This window comes from Macrotis lagotis, chromosome X (assembly GCF_037893015.1).
Source record: "Macrotis lagotis isolate mMagLag1 chromosome X, bilby.v1.9.chrom.fasta, whole genome shotgun sequence".
NCBI classification, from domain to species: Eukaryota; Metazoa; Chordata; class Mammalia; order Peramelemorphia; family Peramelidae; genus Macrotis; species Macrotis lagotis.
The window spans coordinates 74,447,724-74,470,972 of NC_133666.1; the positions used below are offsets into that span (position 1 = coordinate 74,447,724).

Here is a 23,249-nt window from a genome sequence, read left to right on the forward strand (position 1 = left end):
CCTTTTAATGTAGTTGCTGCTAAGTCCTGTGTGATTCTGACTGCAGCTCCACGATATTTGAACTGTGTCCTTCTGACTGCTTGTAATATTTTCTCTTTGACATGGGAGTTCTGGAACTTGGCTATAATATTCCTGGGGGTTGGTTTTTTGCGATCTCTTTCTCGGCCCCCCATATAGTTTTTTTTAGGTTTTTTGCAAGGCAAACAGGGTTAAGTAGCTTGCCTAAGGTCACACAGCTAGGTAATTATTAAGTGTCTGAGACCAGATTTGAACCCAGGTACTCCTGACTTCAGGGCCAGTGCTTTATCCACTATGCCACCTAGCCACCCCAACCCCACCATATAGTTTTAAAACACTCATCTTTGGTTGTCCATAGCATTCCTAGCCACTCTCAACTAATCCTGAGCATTTGTTTCCTGAATTTCCTGTCCCAGCTGTTCCTGGGAAAAGACCTTCTCCTCTGCCCCTCTTGTTCTCCAAGTCCCTTGGGGTATCATCCCACCCACCTTGACACTTTAGAAAGGCACTTCCTGCAAAGTATTCTGGGGGAAAATGGTGGGTGGGGAGGGGAGAGTAAGAAAGGCAATCCCAAACCAAAATGGGCCAGGGTTTCCAATTTGCAGTAGTTATTTCAGGTTACTCACAGCCCTACACACCAACCTCAGGGAACCAGAACCACTATTCCGAGCTCCTGCCCTTCTGCCAGTCTTCCTTCTGCACAGTCTAGCCCTCATTGTTGGTCAATTTGGCCTCCCTTCTATGGACAACAAGGCTGATAAGGCTGCTGGGGTCTCAGACCTTTGGCATATGAAATTTCTGGAAAAAGCAAGAGCCTTTCCAAAAGAGGAGTGTATAAGAAAATGGCAAGCCCCCCCCCCTTGGGTTTTTTTGAGTATATAATAAATTCCACATATTATATTCAGAGTTGTCTTGCTTATCAACTTTTTTCTGGTCTCCCTGTGGTTTAAAAAATATTTCAATGGCCCTCTTTTGGGGGTATCTTTACTGTTAATCTTCATTCTTTTCCCCCTTTTAATTAAAAGAAGGGAGAAAACTTCTTAAAAAATAAACATAGGGGCAGCTAGGTGGTACAGTGGATAGAGCACTGGCCCTGGAGTCAGGAGTCCCTGAGTTCAAATTTGGCCTCAGACACTTCATAATGACCTAGCTGTGTGGCCTTGGACAAGCCACTTAACCGCACTGGGTTGCAAAAATTTTAAAAAAATAAACATAGTTGATCAAAATGTATCTACTCAGAGATCATCTTTAGATATGAAGGTCTCTATCTGCCCTCCATTGTTTCCTCTGTATACTCAGATTTTCAGGCTAAATTATTCTTGTTTGCAAGCTTGGATGTTGCTTTTTGCAATTTTATTACAGCCCAAGATCTCCTCTTGCTTATGGTAGAAAGTGCTAGAACTTGGGTAATCCTGGCTGTGGTTCCTTTGTACTTGAAGTGCTTCTTTCTGCATGCTTGAAGTATTTTTTCTTGGATGTGGGATCTCTTCATTTTGACTTGGACATTCCTTAGACTTCAAACTTCGAGGAATTTCTTTCAGGAGGTGATTGGTAGATTCTTTTTATCTTTCCTTTGCCCTCTAGTCATAATAGATCCAGGCACTTGTCATGAATTTCATTGAGTAGTTTTTTGAAATACCATGAGCAGGTCTTTTTGGTAAGGCATATTTTCAGGGGTGCCAATGATGCTTCACTTCTCTCTCCTTGCCCTTTTTTGGTAAGGTCAGTTCTTTTTGGAATCAGATAGGATCTGTTATCAAATATAGACACATGTATTAAATGTTAGAAAAAAACAGTTTAAGATGCCAACCATGATAATTAAGAAATAAATAACCACTTGAAACTCAACAGTCAAACTTAAAGGTAAAAACCTAATATTAAAAGTGAACCCTTCTTTCTGTTAGTTGTCCCCATCACTGGTCTCGAGTCTTAAGGCTGCACCCCTGATTGTCAGTTTTTTCATCTTTAATTATCATTCTTGGAAGGGAGCCTTTCTGGCAGAAAGAAGTTTCTCCTTGGGAGGAGCTAGACCTGTGTCCCACTGTGATATCATTTTTCTTCCATATTTTAGATGTTTTAGTTTTGTTTTGGGAAGCTGTATGGCATAGTGGATAGGGTGCTGGGCCTAGCGTTAGGAAGACTCATCTTCCTGAGTTCAAATCTGGTCTCAGATACTAGCCTTGTGACCCTGACCAAGTTCCTTCACCCTGTTTGCCTCAGTTTCCTCATCTGTAAAATGAGCTGGAGAAGGGCACTCTAGGATCTTTACCAAGAAAACCCCAACGGGGGCCATTGAATACTACTGAAAAGGACTGAACAACAACAAAATGTCTATGTGCCTGTGCATTATAGATATATATGGCATATCTGTACCTGTACTATATGAAAGTTATGGTCTGTGTAAAGTTTTGTAGGTAAGTCCTAAAGCACATAAAAGTTAAGTACCCAGGGTCACCCAGCTAGCCAGTGCCAGTTCCCAGTTTTCCTAATACCATAATTAACTGTCACTATGAAGAATAAAAATGAGAAGGACTCTACAAGTCACATGTGAAGCATGGTCTCACCATGGCTAGGATAAATAGCAGTGCCACATGTTAGGGAGTGGAAAGAATAAAGAACAGAAGGGTTGTTTGGGAGAGATTGGAGTCTAGAAGGGAAGCGCAGTTGTATATGTTACCTTGGTCTAAGGGAAGAAGGGACCTGGCACCTGCAGTACCTCTGAGGTGGCAGGGGTAATATGTTTGGAGCCAACAAACAAAGCCACCTGGAGCAGGAAGGCAGAGGGGGTAGTGGCAGCAGGAGAGGAGAGGTATTAAAAATGGAGGGGGGGGTGAGAGGAGCCCCATGGTTAAGCTTCCAGTTGGAACTTGGTATAGACTCTAGTTGGGAGTCATTATGCAGTTCATGGCAGGAAGATTGTGACTGTTTTGTGTTGTGGGACAGAGTGAAACCAGAGAAAGCTGGTGTAACAACTCATGCCCATGTATTGCTCTGAGACCTACAGAGCAAGTGACTTGCCTAAGAGCACACAAGTGGGCTTTGAAGCCAGACCGCCTTCTTCTTCTATTTGGGTTCTGAGAGTCATAGTTTTAAAATTTGAAGGAATCTTCAAATCTTCTCACCAATGAGGAAACTCAATACCCCACTTAGAGTTTAAGTGACTTGCTCAAGATGACACAGAGAATAAGTAGTAGAAGCAGATCTTTCCATGACAACTTGGTGCCTTCCCTGGGGAGAAAGTTGTTGCAATATGGAAAGTGATTCTCACAACAGAGGGGATGAAGGAATGGCACCAAGAAAGAAAGATACGATTGTGGAAGTCCTGGAAGCCTTGGATGATGGACTGGATAGTGACCTAATGGGGACTGAGAGCTCCACAGCAGTGTCCGAGCCTGGGGCCTGGCAAGTGGAGAACAATCCCTTTGGTTACAGAGGCTTCTCTTGAATGTGCTAAATTTGGGGGTGGGTGGGGGTGCAGTCCTGATGAGACTCAAACTTCGTTTGCAATGACAGAAGCTTTCATCCCTTAGTCCTCTACCCTTTGAAGAGCTCACCAAACTGATAGATGAAGCCAGCGAGAACGATGTAAACATCTTCATCCTCACACAGGTGAGCAAAGTAGCCAAGCCTGGCCTGGTGACTAGTACCTCCATGGGAGAGTCTGCTTCGGTTTTGGTTGCTGTGAGCTCCAGAGGCAGAGGCAGCGAGGAGGCAAGGTCCCCTGATTTCCCTGCTCTTCTCTCCCCTCTTGTCTAAACCATTGTGTGTCCAGGAAATCCTAGTGTACCTAGCCATGTACATGCGAACGCAGCCCAGCCTTTTTGCGGAGATGTTCCGACTCCGGATTGGTCTCATTATCCAGGTGATGGCGACAGAGTTGGTGCAGTCACTTCACTGCTCAGGTATCTCTCTCATTCAGCAGAAGTCTCCCAGGAGAACTTTGCTTTTACTTTGCTTCTTTAAGCTCGTGGTTCCTGCTGCACCTGCTACTCCCAATGCCAACCTCCCAATTTCCTCTGACAAGCTGCCTCCTATGTAGGCTACTCACCATTTTTGTCAAACACAGGCAAGGGATTGATGATAGGTCTTGAGGTAGGAAGGAAGAGAGGAGGTGCAGTGATCACTTGGAGGATTTGGGCCTGGATGACTGGTGAGGTAGGAATTTCATCAGCAATGATCAAGATCTAAAGGGAAGAAGAAAGTTTTTGAGGGAAAGTTGCTGAATTCCACTTGGGTTGTGCTTAGTCAGAAGGGATAGCTAGGGGAGACATCCAGCAGACAACCTGAGCTCTGGAGAAAAGTGGAAGTGTTCATAGAAGCCAGGGTAGCGGCCAAGATTCCCAAGACAAGAGGGCAAAGAGAGCAGATGAGGCTCGAGGCCAAAACCCTCCCCGTGAAAGATGGGGCAAAGGGAGCAACCAACACCCACAGGCTCAAATCTAAATCTGACTTTCGAGTTTCCATGGGTGGGTAATCTAGACCATGGCCCCTTCACCCATCCTTCCGGATGTCGGAGTCACAAATCTGGGATACACGGGAAAGAGCTTGAGCTAAGGATCAGAGGGTCGACATTTCCAATCCCACCCCTGCTGCTCAAGAAATTCCAGTGTGATGCTAGGCCAGCAACTTAAGCCGACCTGGCCAAATAAGGGGGAGAGGCAGAGTGGCTAGCCAGCTGGTTTGGGGGCAGAAAGATCTAGCAGTGGGAGTCTGGACAAGTTCCTTCACCTCCCCATTGGACAGAGTTTACTTACCTGGGAGGTCCTTTCTGGGCAGCTGGATGGAACAATGGATAGACTACCAGGCCTGGAGTCAGGAAGACCTGAGTTCAAATCTAACCTCAGACATTTCCTAGCTGTGTGACTCCGGGCAAGTCACTTAACCTGTTTGCTTTAGTTTCCTTCTCTGTCAAATGAGGTAGAAAAGGAAATGGAAAACCACTCCAGTATCTCTTCCAAGGGAACTCCAGTCCTGAAGCCCAGGATGCCCTGATCCCATTGATTCGTTTGTCCTCTGCACCATCTCTGGTTCCATGGGTCATGAACAAGCAGTAATGGTGCTATTTAGTAGCTAAGGAGAAAAGACAAGAAAATTCAATATACAGATCTGATAACAATTGTGCCTTTGAGGCAGCTGGACTCAATATTCCCTTCTGGCCAAGAGCAATATCTGTTGTATAGAGTCTTGTGGGTGTGGGACAGGTTCTTTTCTGTCCCTGTATCCCCAGGACCTAGCAGAGGCCCTATTCTAGAATGTAAGACTGCAGATTTCCTGCCATTGGGAATTGCCTCATAGAGCCATGTAGGTCCCTACCTTCCATTCAAGATTGAGCTCTTTAGCTGGAATGATTGATGTGGTGCAAGGAATGTATTCTTCCAGTCCAGTAGATCAGGAAAATGGAAATGGATCCTGAAGGAAAGTGGGAAGGAGGGGAAGAGAGCCAGGGCCAGAAGTCCCAATGGCCTCCAGCTTTGATTTTTCTCATGTTCAGCTGAAGAAGCCACAGAAAGCTTGATGAACCTCAGTCCTTCAGCTATGAAGAATCTCTTACACCACATTCTCAGTGGCAAAGAGTTTGGTGTGGAAAGAAGTGGTAAGTCAGGAGACCTCCAGCCCTTTCCAATTTTACCAGAGTGGATTTGGGGGTGGGAGCTCTGGGAATCCATTTGGGGGGCTGGCACAGTAGGAAATTGAGGGTGTGTATCTGTATTTCGGCCTCCAGAAGGCCCAAGCACTGAATGAATGGTTGAATGACTCTGGGGTCCCAGCTGCACCTGCTCAGCTACGTGGGCTCCCACTTACTCACCTGCCCAGCTGATGGGCCTTCTCACCTTTGCTCAGAGTGCCAGGCTCATATTCCTTCATTTGAGCTTGGGGGTAGTAGCCAAGATGGCCACTGCTCATGCCAAACAGCTAGAACAAAACAGCTTTGCCATAGGGCCGTGGAGGGGAGGGGGTGGGGTGACAGAAGACCAGTACAATACACCCACTCTACTCTAGCAGGTGCTTTCTACATGCCCCCTATCTGTTGGGCATGGCAGCTTTGGGTAGGGACACAACTGGCTTCCAGTATAGTAGGAGAGCCAACACAGATGGTGTTAGAGGGTTATAGTACAGGTGAAGGGAGCTAAGGGTCAGAGAACGGGCATTACCTCCTGGCATGTTCCTCCCTGGAGGTCATATTTGCCAAGAACTTTAAGGATGGGCAGGAATTCAAGCAGTGAGTTGGGGAGAATGGCATTCCAGGTGTGGGGAGCTATGTGATCAAAAGCATGGAGGCCTGGAGGGCACCAATGATGCCAGGGGGCATGCAAATTCCTTAATGGATTTGAACTCAATGGAAATTCTGTCCATGATGAGAGAATTTTTTATTCTGTAAGCTGGTTCATTGCCTTTCATTGGCACACTCTATCCTAATTTTAAAAATCCCCTTGTCCTGGAAAACAGCCTTATTGTGTGCTTATTAAAGCCATTAGTGAGTTATTGCTTGGTCCTCCTGTAGCTTTCATGGTTGGCTCTCAGCACCAAGAGTGCTTGACTCTCCTTGAGCCCCTTCCTCCCCTTCTCTTGGTTGGGCCTCCTCCAGAGTGTGTGCTGTCTGGGGCTTAACTCAGGCCTCCTATGGTATCCAGGGCCTTGCCACTGGCATAATGGTTAATGTTTTCTTGGGAAGAGGAAGGGCAGCAGACCCCATTCCAGGTGATCTTGACAGAACCTGGTAACTGATCCAATGGAATGGAGTGCCAGAGATGATACCAAGGTTACCACCTTGGAGGTCTGGATGGGAGGTGGTGCCATAGACAGAAGCTTGAGCAGCTTCAAGGCAAATGGTTTGGTGTGTTTGGGCTATCCCCAGGCCACCCTCAGAGGGGCTCAGAGAATGTCCCTGAAACTGGCAGAAAAGTGAGGCCCTCCATGGACAGAAGTCAAATGGTCCCTGACTTTCTGGACCCAGGGCTTTTCTGGAAGTTCTCTTCCTCTGTGTCTCTTTCTCTCTCCCTCTTTATAATTCCCTTGATGTTGTCTGTCTTTTTCTCCACCTAGCCCCTCTTTCCCCTCCTCCTTCTCCCTCCCTTCCTTCCCACCCCCCCTCTGGTGCTCCCTCCATCATCCTTCTAGTCCTCCCTCCCACCTCATCCCCCTGGCTATCCCTCATTCTCTTCCTCTTACCCATAGTGCGCCCTGCTGATTCCAATGTCAGCCCTTCTATTTCCATTCGTGAAGTTGGCACCATTGGGGTCATCAGAACTGAACGGGCAGGAATCATGCAGCTAAAAAGTGACATAAAGCAGGTGAGGCGGTGGCGGGAGGAAGCTCATTAGGGTCTCACCTCCACATCAGAGCTCACTCAGAATCCTTTATTTTCCAGGTGGAATTACGCCGGCTGTCAGTCTCAGTCGAGAGTCAGGTGACATGACTAAGCTATTTACCAGCTTCTGCCGCCCCCCCCCCCCCCAATCCCAAGTCATAGCTCCAAGTGGTCTTGACCCTTCGCTGCTTGAGGCCCCTTCTCAAATAGTTGACTTGGGAGCATGTACTAAGTCCCTGCCATGTGCTCCGTGTGTGTGTGTGTGTGTGTGGCCTCCACATTCCAATGGGAGACAGGCTTTACTCCCAAGGCACTTCCATTCCATAACAGGAAATCAAAGACAGCCATAAGTTAAATACTGGTACTCTCAGAGCAGCAGGGGAAAAATACTCAGCTGCCATCTTGTCTACCATTGAATAGTTTCTCAACAATCACTCTTCTGGCTCTTCTAGACATGACAAGTTGACATACACAAACACACACACACACACACACACACACACACACACACATACTTAAGTCATTTCTGCTAGAGGTCCAACTGTTATTTCAACATGAGTTGTCTTTGGGGAAGGTCATGGCTGACCCTGTAGGAAGGAGCAGTAGAAAGAATTCTAGATTCCAAGAGAAGTTTGTTTTGGATTTCTCTCTTCCAGAACAGTCCCTGAACTTGACCCAGAGGAATGATCAGTTGCAGGGAAGGCCTGCCTGCTCAATCCACAGGCATCTAAAGTTGGCCGTCCTTGAGATTTAACTTAAGAAGAGACTGCTTCCATAATTATGGATGACCAGTACGTCCAGATAATGGTCCACTTACCCACGGGACTTAGAGTAATGAAAGAATGAGTTGTCTGCTGAGCTCAAAGAAATGGTTCAGATAAAACTTTCCAGCCATTCCCCTAAAGAACCAGGAGAACTTCATCTCATTGCCAAATTTGTGCTCACTTTTCACATTTCCCAGTTGGGAAAGTGTAGATGGACATGATTTTTTATGTAAATTTGAACCCTACATTCAATCATAGCAACAGAGGATCAATATCTAAATGCAATTACAGCTTCTCCATAAAAGATGCTATTTCAGAAATGAGTAACCATATGATCATGTGATCAACTTTCTCATTCAGAGGACCTTAAAATCACTTCATTTCAGTCAGTTGGTCATCAAGCAAGGCCTTCTGGATGAGGCACTGTGCAAACCACTGGGGATCTGGAGGACAAAAACATAGTCCCTGCCATACAGATAGTGCAAGTGAAAGGGAATCTCAGGGAAGGTACTAGGAGTATATATGTGTGGGGGGGTATATGTAGATGTGATATATATGTGTGTGGTATATGCTATGGGTATAGCATGGGGGGGGGAAGCTACGGAAGGCTTCTTACAGAAAATAGGGTCTAAACTAAGTATTGAAAGAAGCCAAAAGGCAGAGTTGAGGAGGAAGAACATTCCAGACATTTAGGCACAGTCAGGATAGAAGAAGGGAGTGGAGGAACAAGAAGATGACCTGTGTAGATAGATCATAGGGGAGAGTAAGGTATAAAAAGACTAGAAGGATACGAAGGGACTGGGCTGAGTTAGGAGCTTTAAAACCAAACAGAAAGTCTCTATTTGATCTTTGAAAGTATATAGAGCAGTGGGGGCAATATGATCAGACCAGACCTAATTTAGAAAGATCCCTTCAGTAACTAACTGGAGGATGGGTTGGAGTAGGATTGGAATAGGGAGAGACTTGAGGCAGGTAGATCTACCAGCAGCTACCTAGTCCACTAATCCAGGTGTGATGTGATGAGGGCCTACTCCAGGGTAGGGGCAGTGTGAGAGAAAGAAAAGGAGACATAGAGGAGAGAGGTTGTCAAGGTAGAAATGGCAAAATATGGGGTTGGGGTATGAGAGAGTAGAGCCTAGGATGATACCTAGATTGTGAGCTTGGATGACTGGGAGGAGGGTGCTGCCCTCAATTAGGCCAATTTGGAAGAGTGGAAGGCTTGACAGAATGAAAATGATTTTAGTTCTGGACATGTTGAGTTTAAGATGTCTGTGAAGCATCCCCTTTGATCTAATGAATAAGCATTTGGAGATGTGAGATTGGAGGTCAGCAGAGAGTTGGGGCTGGAAAGAGAGATCTAAGAATCATTTCCATAGATATAATTGAACTCACAGGAATTGATGAAATCACCAAGTGAAATTGCATAAAGGTGAAAGAGAAGAAGGCCCAATCCAGAGCCTTGGGGATCACCTGCTGTTAGTTTGCTACAGATTCAGCAAAGGAGACCAAGAAGTTAGAACATCAGGGAGAAGACGGCTCTGGGCGGTGACCAAGGCCACTGAGATGTCAGGAAAGATGAGGACTGAGACACGGCCATTGGCTTTGGTGGGTGAGAGATCAGTGATAAATTTGGAGAGAACTGTCCCAGTGGATGGAGAAGGTTAAAGCATTCATTACAGGGGGTGGCTAGGTGGCACAGTGGATAGAGCACTGGCCCTGGAGTCAGGAAGACCTGGGTTCAAATCTGGCCTCAGACACTTCATAATTACCTAGCTGTGTGACCTTGGGCAAGCTACGTAACCCCATTGCCTTGCAGAAACTAAAAAAAAAAACAAAAAGCATTCATTACAGTTTGAGTTGCTGAAGTCAGGAACCAGGTGGCCAAGGGTTTAGAAGTCAGTAAATCAATAAATGTTTATGAAAGTGCCAGGTTAGAAATGAGTTAGAGGAGAAGTAGAGGCACCAATTCCAGACAACTTTCTCAAAGAGCTTCAATCCAAAAGGAGAGATCTGGAATGAGAGAACTAGTGGGGATGGCCAGATTGAGGGAGGGATTTTTTGGGATGGGGAGACATGAGTGTGGTTGTCATCATCAGGGAAGCAGCTAGCAGACAGGGAGAGAATGGGGAGAAATCTGCTAGAGAAGGTGCCTCAGGACAGTAGGCCAGAAGTAATAAGTTGCACCACTTGGTGCTTCCCCATGTTGATGAAATCACAGGTCCAGATCAAAAACTATGTATACCTACATGCCCTTATGACTCATCTGTCCACAGTAATGAGGGCAGATATACTGCAGTTAGCCAGTATGTGTCAAAGTTCCTGATTGAAAGACCTATGTTCCAAACATTATACCACACAGCTTCTCAAGTTGTACCAAATTTATAGTACTCATTATCCCTCCAAATCCTATAGGGCTTTACTCACATCAACCTTATGAGGTAGACTGGTCCTTTAGGGTTGGGAGAATACAAATAATTCTGAAAGAAAATTTTCATATGTACAATGCTAGAAGGAGGAGAGAAGAAATTGTGGACAAAAAGGACAGATGGATAGAATTCTATTAGGATAGAGTAATTATGACTCAAGTAATTTTATCCTAGAAAATGTGAGAAAACTGATGTCATAAGAGAGTCTAATTTGAAAGGGGAATGGGCCATATTTACCAGTGGGCAATTCACCCAATCTTGTGGGTCAAAAAGTCCTTCTGTTGGTTGAGAGGGATGGACTAACAATTGCCAGACTGGAGATGAATAGTGTGTGCTACTTGGGTTTCAAGCCTCAAGTGCCTGTTTACTTGCTAGACTTGTAGTATATTTCAGGTGCTCTCAGGGATTTTTAAGAACTTGTCCTGGTATTTTGATTTGCTAATTTTCCATCTTGATGGGAGAACAGTGAGCACATAGACATGGAGGTAGGAGAGAGAGTATTGTGTGTGGAGTGTGGAAAGAAAGACATTTTGACCAGATTGCAGAGTACAAGAGAGGGAGAAGTTTCTAATGGGACTAGGAAGGCTATGTAGATTTTATAAAGTTGTGGCCAGGTTGTGTAGGGTTTTATAAACTAAACAGGTTATTTCATACTTTTTCCTAGAAGAAATAGAGAGAGCCACTAGAGTGGACTCAGCACATGCTGAGATCTGCACCTGAGGAAAGGCCCATTGGCAGCAGTGTAGACAATGAAGTGGATGGGGGAGAGACCCAAGGCAGGAAAATCAAGAAATAAGGAATGAAGAGAAATGAGAGAGATGTTGGTAATGATATATGGGGTGAGGGAGAGTGACAAGTTGAAGATAATGCTGAGGTGATGAGAGAACTTGGGAGATGAGAAGGGTGGTAGTCCAGTGGTGCCTTCAATGGAAATAGCAAAGGGTTTAGAGGGAATGATGTGTTCATCTGGGGGAAATGTTGAGTTTGAAGCATGCAGTACAGCATTGTTAATAGAGGATTTAGACTCATGGGAGAGAGAGCAGTGGGATCTGGTCATAGCAATCTATGAGCCATCTGCAGAGATAGTAGCTGATAAGGTTACTCCAAGAGTGTGTGGAGGGAGAAGAGAGAACCTAGGATGTGCCCTTAGGGGTTGAGCATCTTTAGGACATATATAAAGAGTCAGCAAAGGAGACTGAGAAGGAATGAATAGCCAGCAAACCCAAGAACTTCTACCATAGTGTGGTCCACAGTGTCACAGACAGCGAGGTCATTGGGAAGGATGAACACTAAAGAAAATGGCCATCAGCTGTGGACCTGTCTTGACCAACTGTATGTTTGCCACCTTGGAGATGTCAGGAGACTAGAGCACTCCTATTTTCTCTTGTGATCATGTTAGATAGCTCAAATCCTTTTGGAAACGAGCAGTTTCCTGCCAAAGTTCTAGTGCAAACGGAAGCTACCCACTGCTCTTAGATCGCAAACTGAATGCAATTCCTTACATTTGGTCTAGTCTCTTCTACCCTCTTCTACTGAGGCACTTTTAGAAGCCTTATTCACCATGCCTCATTCCTTCTGCTTTTCTGCCATTGATCCTCTGAGGACTTTAGTAGCGACAGCAGCACTAATAAAAAGGTTATTGGATGTGTTTGTGGGCTGGCTGCCTTCTCTGTGGTTTCTCCTAGACTAATTCTATTATTTTAGGCTTTTCAGTGATCATATGCTGACCTATTCCTTGAAGAATCAGTAACTTTGTATTTATTAATCATTTTATTTTTTAAAGTGTCCCTTTCCTTTTAAATTGTTATTCTCTGATTTTCTTTTCTAGCCTAATGGTGGCCATGGTCTGACTCCTGAACCAATGACCCTGCCTTTTCTGGTAACTGTTGCCATCTTGCCTTTCTTGCCTCCCAAAAACCTTTTGTGTCTGTGTTTTGCTGGCCCAGGAACTAGGTGAAAACCTGTTGATGTTGAGGGCCAAACCAGATGAGATGTGCTGAGCTTTGGGGGAACCCTAGCCTTGTAGATTTAGAGCTGAGGGAGGTGGGAGCACATACAGTTCCACCTACTCACTCATAAGTTTAAAAACATGATTTAACTTAAGTCATTAGTAACCACTTGGTACATGTCATTGTAATCAAAAATAGAACAGATTTTTCAAAACTGTGACCTATTAAGAGAAAAGGGAGGTCCAACAGGATGGTCTGGGTTGGAGGGCACCCATTGCTTTTTTCGAGTTTGCTGGGGGTGGGGTGGGGTGTTAGGAGGGGAGTAGTTCAAGTCAAACACTTCAAGTTTCTCTCCATGAACTCAATTCATTTTATTTTTTATCTTCCAAACCCCCTTTTTCCCCACAATGGAATTCTAATCCAATGACTTTCCACAAACATTTATGAAGTCAGCATGGGCCAGGCTCCACATCCCCTGAGGGCGATGAGAGGGGCTGAATCTCCAACATTAGGCCAGCTGGGGCAAATGGTTACATTGGCTGATAGATTCCACCTTTTGGCTCCACTGTCCTTTCCTTTTTTTTCTATTCAGTCCCCTGGACCTTCATTGAGCCCAAGTGGAGGTTCCTTCACAGACACCCCCGGAGAGCAGTCCTGGAAAGACAGTCGCCAGGGCCAGTGGCAGCGCCGGCGCAGGCTTGATGGAGCACTAAACAGGGTCCCCATTGGGTTTTATCAGAAAGTGTGGAAGATTCTGCAGAAGGTTTGACTCTATGCTGTGGCTTTGTTGTTGGCTACCTCCTCATTTCCTGTGAGCCCTCAGCCAGAATAGCCCTGGGCCCTGGTGGGAGGCAGAGGCATGGCTTTTTCCTGCTCCCTTTTGTCCTTTTCCCTATCTGGGAAGGAAGCTCTAAGGCCAAGGGGCTCTATCTGCTGGAGGATTAGTCTTCTGACCTCAAGGGCTAGCTCTCACTTCCTCTCAGGATCTGGTGTTTTTAGGGAAAGGGGGAATGGACTTTTCTGTCTACCAGAATGGAAGTCTTCCTTCAGGTCAGATGGCCCTAACCTAGGACTGGCTTCCTGTCTGGCCAACTCACATATGTGCTTGGTATTTCTAAAGCTATATTAAATGAACTGCTTATGGAAAACTGATGGGAGAACCTGAATGAGAAACTCCTAGGGTGATCAAGCCTAACACTTGGAAGCTCCCATATCATAAAGGTACCAGATCTATTGGGAGAGTTGGTTTGTTCTTGAAGTCTGGTGCCCCTTCACCCCTAGACGCAGGAGATTGAACTGGGGAGAACATGATTGTGATGGGGAGATACTAGACAGAAAACTGTAGAACTTGGGGAGTTCTAGAGGTAAGAAGGGCCCCTCACATGTTCCAGCAAAATGAGAAGCTTAATCAGGAGAGGGAGGTAAGTGGGAGACTGTTCTGCCATTGACTGGGGGCCTGCACACTGTTCACTTTGCCTTCTGACTGGACTGTGTTTCCTTCCCTATATATTCATCCTCCCAGGCATGGTGAACAAGGTGATTGCAAGGCCCTGTGAGAGCACTTGGTCGATGGTTCCAGGGCCATGGCTGTTTTCTCTACCTTTGGTAGATGGAGCCTCTGCCTGGCCCGACACCTTTGCCTCCCACAGTGGCACCTTAGGGAGTGATACAGGTTCAGTTCCATGCCATCCCATACCAGCCCATCCCAGTGATAGGCAACCTGACTCAAAGTCCCCTTGAGCTTGGCCTTGGCAGCCTGTATAGCTGGAAGGGGAAGTGTAATCTCTGATACCCCTCTCAGGGAGTCCATGATAGCCAATGGTTCTGCTTATGGAAGCTGACCTAGCAATTACTTGGCTCCCTAGTTTTGCTGCTTCTATGCTAAGGAGGAAATACATAGCAGTTCATTATGGAGAGGTGGCCAAGCATGGGCTTCACATTAATGGTTCTTCCAGTGCAAGGTTAGTGATGTTGCTGGCATTATGTTTACTCAGGTTCACATTGATAGAACCTATAACTTCTAGCTCTGAAGCCCAAATGGAGATTGGGCTTGGCAGCCAAACCTTATTAAAAAAGACATGGATTTCCAGCAACCTTGGTGGACCTCTTGAATGCTACCCCAAGGAGATTGCTGAGTATGTGGGAGAGAATGGAGAAAGCCACTGCTGCATTCCAGCTTTCTTCTGCCATCATATAACTCATAGTGGTTGGCTTTGTTCCAATGACCAGGTGGCTGCTTCCTCCTGAGCCAGTGAGAATGGAAGAGCAAAGGTTCTGTTGTCATCAGTGGTAGGGGCTGCTCCTATGAGGCAGCTGCTTTCTCCCCAGGCTTTCTCCTGGGGTCTACAAAGATCTCTAAGGCTCCATCTCATGGGGACCATGTTGACTTTCTAACCTCACATGAATTCTTTACATAAGGGCATGGGGGCCTGATTTTGTCCTGCTGGAAGCCCATAGAATGGAGATAGAATGTGGAAGGGAGTTGGGGCAGTGGCTTCCAGATCCCCTTAATGACCTGGATGCACCCTAGGGATTTCCACTTAGCTTTAAGGTTTGGGGAAGTTTGGAGTCAAATTGGGCTTGCCTTAAACCCTGGAACCCCTATGGGTGGTATATGGAACTGCCAAGTTTACCATGCCTGCTCACATGCACATGTTCCCACACACATGTACACACAGAGGTACCCTAAATTCCAGTGCCAAACTGGTTTCTGGGAATGAGGTTCTGGCCCTGGTTCTTTGGTTTTCCCAAGTGCCTCCTGGGGTCCAGGTACTAGGGAGAGAATGACAAACATGTGATTAAATCCTGACCTTCCAGAAGCTTCTGCTTGGCTGCCCTGTGAGCCTTGATTATACCTAGTGTCTCCTAGAGAAGGTGCAGTTGTTAGCAAGAGGGATGTCCCAAGAGGGATGAGATTTGCATTTCTGGTCAATCACCCAAGTTTTCCTCTTGCGCAGTGCCATGGCCTGTCTGTGGAAGGCTTCGTTCTCCCTTCTTCAACGACCAGAGAGGTAAGAAGAGTCTGGCTGCTCTGGCCAAAGGCACTACAGAGAAATGCATGCAAAGTTGTGGACACTGGAAGAGTAGTTCTAAGCAGCTTGCCTGGGGCTCACGTTGAGGAGAAGGATAAACATTCACTTGAGCAACTGGAATCATCCTAGCCCCAGGTTGGGCAGAAGTTATGAGCAGGGCAGCTTCTCTGCCTTCCATCTGCCAGGGTTGCTAGTTTTGAGAGGACAGAGGTGATGGAGATATGGAATGGTACATGACTTCAAGATCATTAGTAGGACCTAGAATAGGGGAGGCCCCCCCCCCCACATCATCTGCTGAAGAGGGCCTGGGTACCAGTTGGGTTATTCTAGGCTTTGCTCCTGGTCCCAGGACCTTTTAGCAGATTAGAATCAAGAGAACACTCTACATGTCCTACATTTGTCCTCTCTGAAGACAAATGTGATATTGAGTTGTTTTTTTTTAAAAAAAAAAAAAAGGATTCAGTGGGGTAGCTAGGTGGTGCAGTGGATAGAGCACCAGCCCTGGAGGCAGGAGTCCCTGGGTTCAAATCCGGCCTCAGACACTTCATAATTACCTAGCTGTGTGGCCTTGGGCAAGTCACTTAACCCCATTGCCTTGCAAAACAAACAAACAAAAAAAAGCAACAAAAAAAAGGATTCAGCATAGTACCCAGTAAATAATAGATCTTACCTGTTTATTCCTTTCCTCTTCCATCCTGCTTGTCCCAACCCTGAAAGGCCAAAGTGGGGACAGATCCCAAGTAGTGGCTCAATTACATTGTTCTTGGCTCCAGAGGTTTTGCTGCCTTTACAGATCCCTGATTCATGACTCATAGACACTGAGCATCTTGAGAATGGTGTCCTTTTCCCTTCTTCTAGATGACACCAGGGGAGATCAAGTTCTCCGTTCATGTGGAGTCTGTCCTCAACCGTGTCCCTCAGCCAGAATACCGCCAGCTCCTGGTTGAAGCCATCCTTGTCCTGACCATGCTGGCAGATATTGAAATCCAGAGTGTTGGCAGCATCATTGCTGTAGAGAAAATCGTGCATATTGCCAATGAGTTGTTCCTGCAAGAGCAGGTCTGTGCAGCCTGGATAATCTGTGGCCCTTTGGGGCAGGACAGTTCCAGCTTGGCTTGGACTATTGAGCTTGAGCTTGACCACTGGGTCATGTTAGCTTCATTGGGCTATAGTAGTCAGTTTCTGTCTCATTCCTTTGGCTTTATTTGATTTCCTAAGTGATCAGGCTGGTAGAGCTCCCTTTCACATTGCCCATCAAGCTGAGCTTGCTTGGTACTGGCAGAAGACTTTGGGTACTGAGCTGTGCTTCTCCAAGCTTGGCTGCCTCGCCCCTGGAGACATTTGGTTGTATGGAGTACCCCATCAGATTTCTTTTTTTTTAATTGATATTTTTTTCTTTTTCTAATTACATATTATGAAAGCTTTTCAACATTCATCCACATGCATGTGCATGATTTCCTTCCCCCCTTCCCCTCAGCAGGTGAATATTGTACATATCTATTTATGTTTAGCATGTTTACAGATTAGCCATTTGGGGTATCCTCCAGATTTCTTAAGTGACATAACACAGGATCATTTATGAACATAATAACTCCTTAAGAAACCCAGGGAGACAGCATAGCATTTTTCTATTTCAATTGCATTGAATCAATAAAAGAGGTGGTTTCTTGAGGGAACTTGCTCAGTATTCCTAACATCCGAGGATGCAGAGCTGAAAGGTCTTTGGTTCAATTCCCTCATTTGGCAGTCAAGGAAACTGAGACAAGAGGAAACAGAACTTGTCTAAGTTCACAAGATACAAGTTAGCCCATTTGGAGACTGGCTGTGGGTCAAGTGAGTATCATGAAGGGGATGTGGTTAGAGAAGATGCAGAGAAGGGAAGCCTGGCCCTCAGTTCTCCTCAGATCGAGGATTAATGGAGAGAATAGTTTGGGTGGAATGAGGAGGTTGCAGGCTGGATTATTAAGGGTTAAGAAAAGAGTATGAGGAGAAGTGAAGGACCTGTTGTAAATGGCCCTTCTGAGGAGTTTAGCAAGACACAGAAGAGATAGAGGATCAGAATGGGAATGGAAGGACTAAGTGAGGAGGCTTTTAGGATAGGGAGACGGGCATGTTTGTACTTAGTGGGGATGGAGCCAGGAGCCAAGGAGAGACTGAAAATGAATGGAAGAGCAGGGATGGCAGAGGGGGTGATCTGCTGGAGGAGCCAGGATAGTAGGAGATCTCTTGAACAAGTAGAGGAGTTGGCCTTGGTCAGAAGTAAGGCCACCTTTTCATGATGAAGATAGATGAAGGAGACAGTGAGGGGAGGCACCTGAGTGATGGGAGATGAAGAAGAGGGGAAGGGAGGGAGCTCACAGCAAATGATTTTCATTTGTTCTGTAAAAGATGCAAAGTTCTCAGATGAGAGAAGGAGAGAGGGAAATAAAAGCCATGGGAAGTTTAAGGAGGGAGGAAAGTTTAGAAGAGACTTGGAGAGTGGGAGATGGAGCTGCTGACACAGATATAGTAAGATTGCCTAGCAGCAGTGAGGGCCCATTTGAGGTTGTGGACAGAAATTTGTTGAGAACCCAGTCAGAGTGGTTGTGTGATTTTTCTCCACCTTCATTCAGTATCATGTGATCCATGTAGAAATGAAATTGGAGAATGGTGGGAGTGATCCAAGGTTGTGATGAAGTCTCTTTGTCCTTTGTTCTCAAAGAAGAACATGACATCAAGGGATAAAGGATGAGAGGCATTTAGGAGAGGTCAATTTGGGATTGAATTGATTCACCAAGGGGTTAGGATAGGGAAAAGAGGAGGGAGTGGTTAGTGCTAGGAAGATGACCTGGGAGAGCATTGAGGGGTTGAGTGACTGGAGGTCATGGTATGGACCAAAAGTAGGGTTATATAAAGGAAGGCAGAGGAAGAGGAGGAAAGCCAGTAGATTATGGTTGGATAAGGGACTTTCAGAAATCCTGAACATTGGAGACAGTACATTTGTGGGTGGTAGCAAGATCCTGGGTAAGACCATCTTTGTGTGTGGTTGAGGTGAGCTGGAAGAGGAAGTCATAGGAACGAAGTTGGCTGAGGAGCTGAATGGTTAGGATGTTTGAAGGAAGGTCATTAGGTATATTTAAGTCCTTTATTACATGGGCAGGAGTTGGGGAAGAGAGAAAGATTGTGAACCAGGTACTAAACTCATTGAGAAAAGGAGAATGACCTGGGGTCTGCAGTCAACAGCTTGAGTGGTAAAGATGAATAGCGAGGACCTCAAAGATCATATATAAATATATATATATATATATATATATATATATATATATATATATGTATGTATGTATGTATGTATGTATATGCTACTATCTTCACCCCCTTGGGGCTCAGGTCCTATCAATAGCAGCCCAAGATGGCCAGGCAGTGGGAGGTAGGGGGAATGAACCATTTGGGCCAGATCAGGAACTGATTGGTCATTTTTTCTTCTTTACCCAACCAACCAGAAAGCCCTTGGAGCAGATGACACCATGCTGGCAAAGGATCCGTCCTCTGGTATCTGCACCCTCCTGTACGACAGCGCCCCTAGTGGCAGGTTTGGCACCATGACCTACCTCTCCAAAGCTGCAGCTACCTATGTCCAAGAGTTTCTGCCTCATAGTGTCTGTGCCATGCAGTGAAGTGTCTGGGAGATGGCACAGGACACACCATGCCCTACCTTCCCTTTTCTCCTTAGCTTAGAAGAGGAGCACCCCCATGTACTACAATAACTGCTTGGGCAGAAGCTAACTAGAGACCCACTTAGAGAGCTACTTAACAGGGATGACCTCCAAGTGTGCTGACTTACTTGTCCTGTTTTCATCCTAAATTAGTCCTCTCTCCTAAGGTTGCTGTATTGTGGGGTGCAAGTCGGAGGTCGTCAGTTATTTCATTTTGAAAGCTTGTGGGCCTTTGTTCCCAGCTTCCTCCTGATCTTCCTGGGTGCCAACCACATGAATGGCTATTCTCCCACCCTTCATTGTGCCCATCCACTTACTGAATAATGAAGGATCCACCAGCTCAAGGCTGGGGGCTCATGGTCAGATATGACTCCTGGTGTTCAACTGCCCAAGAGTGCCTGCCATATGGATATAGGGGTAGAGTCTAGGCCTTGGAATTTCCCAGGGCATTTCAAAGGAGGCTTGTTTGTCCTCAGCCCAAAGCCAGCATCTAAAGATAGTGGGTCAAGGGGCAGAGTCTACATTTCTTTCCCAAGGAGGGTTCCAGGCTGTCCTGCTCCATCTCACTTCTTCCAATCCTTCAACCACTAGGATCCCCACTTTCCCCATAGGCACTTAGAGAGGTGTGGGACACATCTGGCTTCAGCTGAGTGTGTGCACATAGATGGGACGTTGGAAGCAGTTTTCACTGTACTTGGGGGAGACTATGGGAGAGTTCTAGCTTAGCAGGATTTCTCAGAGGGGGGTCGGGTCCTGATCCCCTTTCCTCAGTTCAGTGATCTGATCCTAGTCATATATCTGGGTCACTTCATCCAACTTTTTCTTCTAATTGGAAGACCAAGATCTGATTTCCTTACCCTCCTGGCATTTATTCCCTCCCCCAGCAATCGGTCTGGGCTTTGAAAAGAACTATGAGCCAGTGTTCTTTCTACCAAGAAAACCTACATACCCAGCTCAGGGAGAATCTTCTTTAGCCACAAGTGTAGGGAAGCCCTCCCCGTGCCCTCTAACAATCAAGGGGCAAAGGTGGCTGGAGAGATGGGACTGCTCTGGAGTCTGGCTCCTGGGCCTTCCCACTGGGGGCCAACCTTGCCATGGAGCTTCCAGCCTATACTGCCATTTGGTCTGGCACAGCTTGTCATGTGCCTAGCATGGCCAAGCACTAGGGTTTCTGAGTTTTAGCTGCATTCTTACTGGAGCTCCTCCACCCAGTGGCCTTATGCTGTCTGACATAATGTCAACAGTCTCCTGGAAGCACTTGATGCTGAGGATGTGCATAGCCTTTTTTTTTTTTTTTTTTGGTTTGTTTTGAAAGAAAACAGCAATGTTTTGAAAGTTGACAGAATAAAAGTAAAATGTGCCCAATACTTGTCTGTGTCTTTGCTGCCAACATTTATAACCTTGGAGTCCACTGGGTTGTGTTTGGTTCTGGGCATCACATTTTAGGACAGTCTTTGAGAAGCTGGAAAGGGTTTAGAAGTCAACCATGACTTCTACATCAAACCATGTAGAGGGACTGGGGACATTTAATACAAAGAAGGGAAGACTTGGGAGGGAATTGTGAGCAGGGACTTGTGGAGTCTTTGTTTGATCCCAGAGGGCAGAGCCAGGAGCAACATTATGCAAAACTGGCAAAGAGTGTCGTCAAAGAGAGATGTCCCTGACGGAAGGGACTGGGCCTTGTCTCCGTCAAGACCCTCAAATAGAAGACAACGTGTGGACTATGTGAGCAAGATTTCTGTTTAGGGGCTGGTTGGACAAGATGCCCTCTGAGATCCTGATTTGTCACATTACTCTTTGCTTGGTTTTGCTGTTTAATATTTAAAAGTCCTGCTTCACTAGTAGGGGCTTGAGTCTGAGGGGATTGATGGCAGTCAGAATTAGAGGATTGTTTTTTTCAAGAAATATAGTATATATATTTTCAGACTCAGTTGACAAAATATATTAATTCACACTGTCTTGTTGAAGTCCTTTAGGGGACTTGTTTTGATGGCTAAATAAGATTGGTTTTTAACAGAAAATGGCTCCTTCAGTTTTTGAGGGTACTTTGAAACACTTGTCCTCTTATCAGGGGTGGCGAATTGAGATAGTGGGGGCCATGTATTGTTACCTAGGGAACACTGTAGGGTACATAGTGACTTAGTTTCCAAATGTTAGGTTATCTATGGGGTTTTTTTTGTATTTTTATTTATTTTGTTAAATATTTTCCAAATACATTTGTATCTGGTTCAAGCAGCAGTCATGTGTTTGACATGTCTTCTCTTAGCTACTCTAAAAATTCCCTTAAGACTTATATTTGCATTATCTATATGAAGACAGAATATTCTAAGCAGAGGGTTTATCTTGGGAGTCTCAGTTAATGAAATTTCATGGTATGTTGGGAATGTCACCCAACTGATCATGGGAGTAGGGCAGTCAGTACCCAATGGACCTGGCTGCCCCAGGAGGTCATGCATTCACTGCCTCAACTGGTGGTTCTTTTCTCATGAAAAGGATTTCTCCTCTTGCTTCTTTGTCTCCTTCCATAGCTGCTTCTCCCCAAACCTTCAGACAGACTTTTCCTCAAGGCTTCATTTTGGTCCTCTTCCCTTATTATGTACTCTTTCTTCCTTGATAACATTTTTCCCAGTCAAATGATTCTTAAATCTCTATTCCTATCTTTAACGCTTTAAGGTATGATCCAATCTTTCATTTCTTTTTTCTTTTTTTGTGTGTGGCCATGGGGTTCAATGACTTGCTCAAGATCCTACAAGTAGTAGCTATCAATTGTCTGAGGTCAGATTTGAATTCTGGTCCTCCCGACTTCAGGGGTAGGGCTTTACCCACTGTGCCAGCTAGCCACCCCCACCTCCTTTCATTTGTTTTTTGATTTTATGTTCAGCAAGCATTTACACAATACCTACTGCTGGCTGGGCACAGCGTTCAGTGCTCTGGGGGAACGTTTGTGGTAGTTCTGTTTTAACTCCCACCATGTCTTCATTCCCATTTGAATGCCAGAATCTGCAAATCAATGCAAGAGTTGGACTAGACAGTCAGGAGGCCAAGGAGGTGACCTGGCTCCTGAGCCAGCCCCACCATGATGATGATGATGGAGTCTAGTGTTTCAGGGGGCCTACCTCTAACACTACCCCTTGTTCATTAGCCTCCCTCAGCTCCAGGGCCCTTATCTGTGAAATGAGGCGGCTGAGGGAGCTGGAAGCCACCCCTTCTTTCCTCTCTTGGTGCCACCCTCCATCTCTGTCCTTGCAGTTAACTCCCAGCTGCACATCTCTTTTCATTATCCCGTGCCCCAGGAGCAGTGGTCCTAGTGGCCGGGGGCAAGGGTGCTGGCTAGTGCAGTCTTAGGCCACCCTCTGGGCCAGGCGCTGTGTGCTTTGATCATCTTATTATTCCCATTTTTCCAGATGGGGAGGCTGAGGCGACGGAGCGCTCAGACGGCCAAGTAAGTGTGTGTGAGGGAGATTTGAACTCGGGACTTCCTGACTCGGGAGCTTGCGCCACTGTGGCCCTGCTTGGCTCCGCCAGCCACTTTTGAATGAAGCGTTAATAAGGGCTCGTTTGGGGCCAGGCCTAGAAAGGTAAGCGAGCCCGGGTCGGCAATGCCCAGGCTGCTGGGAGCCAAGGCTCGGGGAGGCTTTCGGCGGCCACGCGGATGGCCGAGGCCCCTGGGGGGCGGCCAGGAAGGGCAGGCCCCAGGCCCCTGCGGCCGGCCTTCCCGCGCAGCTTCTCGCAGGCCTCAGGCCTCCGGAGGCCCTGCGGAGCAGCCAGGCCGAGGAAGGATGGCCCGGAAGGGGGGGAGGGGGCGGGGGCGGGGGGGGGGGCCGGGCAGGCGCGCTTGGCCTCCGGGGCCTGGGTCTGACGCGCGTCCGCGGGGGCGGAGGCCGGGGAGGGGGAGGGGAGGCCCTGACAGCCCGGCACGGCACACGTAGCCTCCCGCCCGCCCCCTCCGGGCTCCTGCGCCCGTCTGACCGCGGCTGAGGCTCGTAGGCGTGCATGCGTCTCTGTACAGTCATAGGTCTCGTGGCCTTCCCCACCCCCTCCGCGCGCCGGCTACGGGCT

At 46.6% G+C, this 23,249-nt stretch overlaps 1 protein-coding gene across 3 annotated transcripts in view; it reads left to right on the plus strand.

The window, feature by feature from the left end:
• The window catches only part of PHKA1 (phosphorylase kinase regulatory subunit alpha 1), a 95,353-nt gene extending 74,779 nt beyond the window's left edge, over positions 1–20,574 (plus strand). For 2 of the 3 annotated variants that reach the window (XM_074206896.1, XM_074206898.1), the window contains 10 exons: positions 3,549–3,627; positions 3,791–3,920; positions 5,510–5,611; positions 7,195–7,310; positions 7,388–7,426; positions 12,346–12,396; positions 13,059–13,229; positions 15,424–15,477; positions 16,357–16,557; positions 18,978–20,574. In XM_074206896.1, coding sequence (XP_074062997.1) covers positions 3,549–3,627; positions 3,791–3,920; positions 5,510–5,611; positions 7,195–7,310; positions 7,388–7,426; positions 12,346–12,396; positions 13,059–13,229; positions 15,424–15,477; positions 16,357–16,557; positions 18,978–19,151 — 1,117 coding nt within the window. In that variant the 3' untranslated portion in view covers positions 19,152–20,574. The remainder of the gene's footprint in view (positions 1–3,548; positions 3,628–3,790; positions 3,921–5,509; positions 5,612–7,194; positions 7,311–7,387; positions 7,427–12,345; positions 12,397–13,058; positions 13,230–15,423; positions 15,478–16,356; positions 16,558–18,977) is intronic. The other variant, XM_074206897.1, reaches the window with a different exon arrangement.
• The last annotated feature ends 2,675 nt before the right edge of the window (positions 20,575–23,249 follow it).